We start from the raw sequence: 5,285 nt of genomic DNA, 5'->3' as shown, positions 1-5,285 counted from the left end.
CGTATGCGAGCACAGCCTCTCGAAAACTCACCAGATACTGTCATGATGAGGGTGTGCGTGACTGTTAAACGTGACAGCATATCGATTACCAGTAGAGCGAAGATATCGTTGACGTCACCTATTGTCATTAATGTGCCAACGAGAGCCTCATTGGCTGTCGAAACAAATGGTCTTGTTTCTGTGGTTGCTTTATAAACTGATGTCATCCCTATTGATTTGTCTTCGTTTTCTCATTCAATTGTTAGCCTTTTTTACAGCCAGCTTTGTTTGTTTTTATCAGCACTCAAACTTGAATTGGTCCGGCAATATCTTTTATCAGTGTCTGATAAAAACCCTGTTTTGGGAGTTACACCGCTGTTTGACAAAAAAAGGTCAACGCAAGCTACGTTGTGGGGTCGATTGATATATTTTGCATATTTGAATACAGAATTACACTGCGACGAGCGACAAAGATTTAGACGTGCGAATGGAAAGGATTGCATCAAGTTTTCACATCTGTTGTGGCACTCTCACGAACTGCTCCATAACAGCGATACTTGTAGTCTTAACCATTATCTTATTCAGGGTCTATTCCAAAAAGCAAGTGAAGGACTTGGCAAATAAGTACGTTCTTATCACTGGCTGCGATTCTGGGTTCGGTCACGAAACTGCAGTGCGACTACACAAGATGGGAGTGAACGTTCTGGCGACATGTTTGACAAAAGAAGGAGAACAGAGTCTAAAATCAGTGACGAGTGAAAGCTTGAGAACATTTCAACTGGATGTGACGAACTCCCAGCAGATCAAGGATGTTTTCGCGCAAGTGAAGAGTATTGTCCCCTCGAGATTTGGTAAGTATGATATAGGTCCGCAATGCGTGGCTAACTTAAACTTGACTACCATTTATGCCGCATTCAGGCAAGGACAAAAAAATTTAAAGTGTTTGTAAGGGAATCCGATGTAAATTAATTGTAAGAAAATGTCCCCTCTACGTTTATGCATTTTGAACTGAAGGTTGGTAAGGAATAATCCACACCATTAGTACTAGGGACAAATTTTCGCCAAAAGTTGCCTGGTAGATTTTTCAATTTTGCAGTGCATTTTTCGTTGTTTTTTCGGGAGTTTTCAGTTCGGGAGAAAATCGAAATGGGGAAAAATTGCGGATAAATATATGGGAAAACCGAAAGCGCTACCGGACAAGTTAGAGTGTAAGCGATAGTCCTTAAAACTTGGTAAATGCAATCATTTGGCAACATTTGAAAGAGGATATTCAACCTTCTTCTTCCTGTTCAACATACCGGAGGAAATATTGCGTGACGAACACACTTCGCGTGATTATCACTGTGGCCTTTTTTTCCTGACTTGGTGAGAGCAAAACCAACGCGAAATTACTTCGCTAGTTTATTCATAGTTTTTTTTCACTTCTCAGGTCTGTGGGGACTGGTAAACAATGCCGGGATCACTGCAATCGGGCCAATAGAATGGCTTCCATTGGAAAAGTACAAACGCCTTGCTGATGTCAATCTGTGGGGAATGATTGAAGTCACTAAAACTTTTCTACCGCTTGTAAAGAATGCTCAAGGACGAGTGGTGAACTTTTCAAGTATGCTTGGTGAGTACTTGTTACTGAGTATGTTAGACCAAACGACAGGTAAGGCGTTTAAATGCCTCATTCGCGTTCGATTCTTGTTTTAATGGCTTAGCTTACACGAATATTCTTAAAATATTGAAAATTGATAGGGATGGGATGATAGATGACGTCATAACGCTTGTGACGTCATTTCTGATTTCGTCATATTACGTCTTTTACGCAAAAAGACAGTACACTGTCACACATCCTAGGCAAGTCAAAAAACGCGCGAAAAAGATGTCATTGGCATTGCAACATTTGATTTGATTTGATCATTTCCGATCAATCACATTATTGCTCAAATTACAATCCGTCAGTATCAACGCTTGCAAGAGTTTTTGTTATTATCGATGTTAAAAAACTAAAAGAGTTCAAACGTCTGCTTTGAACAAGACTTGAAATTGTCAAGGATTTAATCGCAGGCCGGAGGGCATTGAACAAAGAAGCAGCCCTGTCCTGCCTGAAGTGTGTGATGTACGCGGGATGATTAGGTTAAAGAAAGGATTACGTTTTTGCAAACGTTGGCCGTGTAGCACTTATATTTGAAAAGACTTAACTGATTAGAGTGTAATGTGAAGTGCTAAGTATCTAAGTAGAGCAGCGGCGATTTAACCCGAAGGCGTCGTGGGTTCAATTCCCACCGTGGTCAGAGTTTTTCTCTGTCCTTGTGTGGGCCCATTTCCATCAGTAGGTTTATATGGGGTAGATACTTAGCACTTCACATTACACTCTAATAAGTTAAGTATGATTAGGTTAAGGCTGCTGCTTGAGCGTAGAGTGCTAAATGGGTAACTCTGTCCAACGAAAGCGAGAGAGGCCAACTGTCGGAATGCATAGCCTTATGGGTGTTCTTTAATAAATGTCAGTCACGGCGCTTGCGCATCGGTAGCCACCCTAGCTTGACCATAGAATCGACACTATTCACATTGCGTCTTGTCACAAAACTTGCAGCCCTGTATTGTATGCGCTGTAGGCAGATGCTGTGTTAAAGGATAAAATACAGTGTCACAATAGTCGAGTTGAGATACAAGGAGGCTCTCGGCCAAATGCCTTCTTAAGGAGAAAGGCGTAAAGTTCTTGATCTCTCTAAGACTGGCGAGCATCCCATAGCAAGATGATACAAGGCTCTCGACATGCTCGTCCCAGCTCAAGTTCTCGTTTTGGTGGAGGCCAGGGAACTTGGTTGTTTTCACTCATTCGAGACTCTTACCCCCTGCAGACAAATTTAGTGAGCGCAATGGCAAATTATGATGCGCAGACATTTGTCTTGTTGATAGCAGGATGCATTTAGTTTTCCCTGGATTAAGCGCAATGTGAAAGTCTATTCTCACTAGAAATGACAAACTTCGGCGTTTGATAGGGAGATTTTTTAGATCGTAATCTTGTGACTGGGAGATACGGTCCAAAATCTGGAGTCTCCCGGATTATCCGGGAGAGTTGACAACCCTGATATTATGCCGCTACAGCTCAGAAAACGAGATTTCGAACTAGTATCGGTAAGTCGTGTGTTTCGATAATGTAAGGAGGACTTATACGTTTTCCCTAACCTCGTTTCTAGGGCTTTTCACTGCCGAGAGTGGGACGGGCGGTCCACCCGTCCCAGGGCTCTCGGCAGTGAAAAGCCCTGGGAACGAGGTTCCCATTAATGTTGTCACGACTATAAAAAAGGTTTCGAGGGCAACAAATTTAAAGTCAGTGTAAAGTTGCATCCATATCTCACACCCAGGTTCTCAATCCGAAGTTGACGAGAAACGATTAGCTACGAAGGTAAGGCGAAGGAACATTGTGGCAGTTCAAGTGGTTTTGGGTTGATTCAGGGCTCCTGGTTGATTGTTTAAAGCTTTGCATTTGCATTGATACGATTAAAATCTCTATAAGCAACATTGCGGAATGAACATGCTAGTTCAAGTTGCATCCCACTAAATGAATTTGGAATATATTTGAACTGAGAAATGAACATGAATTTAAAGGTAGGAAGATATACCGTGTATTCTAAAGTCATTTTATGCATCTCTTAGCTAGCGGGTTGCAACATAACTCAGTTGGTACTGAGCACGAGCAAGTGTAGCGCAATCGCGCGGTCATGGGTTCGAGTCCCGTTTCAACCTGGTACCCAGAGTCTTCCGAACTGCTGGTCAAGGGTAACGACGACTCTGAGAACGAGATTGGTTGGAGTCCCCTATTTTCAGGCTTCCTTTGCAAGTGCTTAAATGGCTCAAATACTGCCATGGTCTTTCCAACTTTCATTTCGTTCTATTCCGGAGTAGAGTATTTTACTAAGCAAGTTCGAGATCCGTGCTGTAAGTTATGGACCGAGTTTTTTCAGTTGATTTCTGCGCGCGCGGCCCATAAATCAAAGGGAAACACGAGGATCCGTAATGTACAGTACGGACCGTCTGCCTCCACTTCAAAGCGACTCTAAGTGCGAAGCTTTTCTTATGAAAATTAGTTTCATTTATATGTAAAGTACAACTAATTACGATCACAACAACATCGCACTTCGACTCGCTTTGAAGAGAAAGCAGACATGAACTCGGAAATGGCCTATTGCGTTCGACATTAGGAGAACGCGATTTCTAATCTTGGGTATCCTGTGAGCTTAAGCAGATGTTCGTTTTTTCGTTCGTCTGTTTTTTCAGCGCCGTCTTGAATTACGTCGCACGTGTATTGATATGCGCAAATGGTGATCGCGCACCTCATGATTGTTTGTTCATATAGACCGATTTCATGAATGGCCGCCAAACACGTATTCTTTTGTTTATTTGCTCATTAGACTCATTAGCCTCGTTTTCATGGACAAAATACAATAGAAATGTCGTTCGAGAGCGAGGCTAGTGAGTCTAATTAGCACATAAACAAAAGAACACATTTTTGGCCGCCATTTATGCAATCGGTCTATAACCCTTCTTCTTTGCTTCCAAAGCGACTGTCGAACGCACTTCAATAACCCGAGATTACTACTAGTTATATCTCTGAGGTAATAAGGCACGCGGGAAAGGAAAGAGAAACATTCGACTGCCATAAATGATTAGCATGCGTAAAAATCGAATAAATCTTATTGGCTTTTTGAGGTAGAGTTGCTCACAAGATTCAAGTAGTTTCACAAGTTTATTTCATATGAACAATATGAAAAACTTACTGAAAATTGTTGCATCTACCTGGCCGTACAGCGAGCTGTACTGTAAAATACGGCCCGCTAAATTAGCCAATCAAAGCGCGCGTATTATCGGAGAGCTATAATAAAATATGTAACGTTTCAAATATTCTAAATTTATACCAAACATTGTCGCGTATTGGTGATGGTCAATGCCGTATTTTGATATAGGAAACGTTTGTATCGAAAGGCAAATCAAACTTTAACAGGAAGCATCCTTGCACACATTTTACAGGTCGCCTCGCTCTCCCTCGAATGTCAGGCTACAGCATCACCAAATATGGTGTTCAGGCTTTTTCAGATGCTCTGAGACGCGAAATGAGCCCGTGGGGCGTGCAGGTCAGCATCATAGAACCCGGATTATTCAAGACAGCCATGGCAAATGAAGAACGCAATTTAGAGGCGGTGCAGGATTTATGGGATAGACTGAGTCCAGAGACTAAAGTCGAGTACGGAGAAAAAAGCTTGGAGAAATGTAAGAAACTTTATCGGCGAAAATACAGTAAAACAGTATTTTTGAGT

The 5,285-nt window shown here is 42.0% G+C and overlaps 1 protein-coding gene across 1 annotated transcript in view; it reads left to right on the top strand.

The window, feature by feature from the left end:
* Nucleotides 1-316: 316 nt before the first annotated feature.
* The window catches only part of LOC138006717 (dehydrogenase/reductase SDR family member 9-like), a 6,253-nt gene continuing 1,284 nt past the window's right edge, over nucleotides 317-5,285 (top strand). Inside the window, exons 1-3 of the mRNA XM_068853215.1 lie at nucleotides 317-830; nucleotides 1,409-1,591; nucleotides 4,999-5,238. Coding sequence (XP_068709316.1) covers nucleotides 467-830; nucleotides 1,409-1,591; nucleotides 4,999-5,238 — 787 coding nt within the window. The 5' untranslated portion in view covers nucleotides 317-466. The remainder of the gene's footprint in view (nucleotides 831-1,408; nucleotides 1,592-4,998; nucleotides 5,239-5,285) is intronic.

This window comes from Montipora foliosa, chromosome 6, assembly GCF_036669935.1.
Source record: "Montipora foliosa isolate CH-2021 chromosome 6, ASM3666993v2, whole genome shotgun sequence".
Classification (NCBI taxonomy): Eukaryota; Metazoa; Cnidaria; class Anthozoa; order Scleractinia; family Acroporidae; genus Montipora; species Montipora foliosa.
Note: the sequence above shows the minus strand (reverse complement) of the source record. Positions and strands in the feature narration are given on the sequence as shown.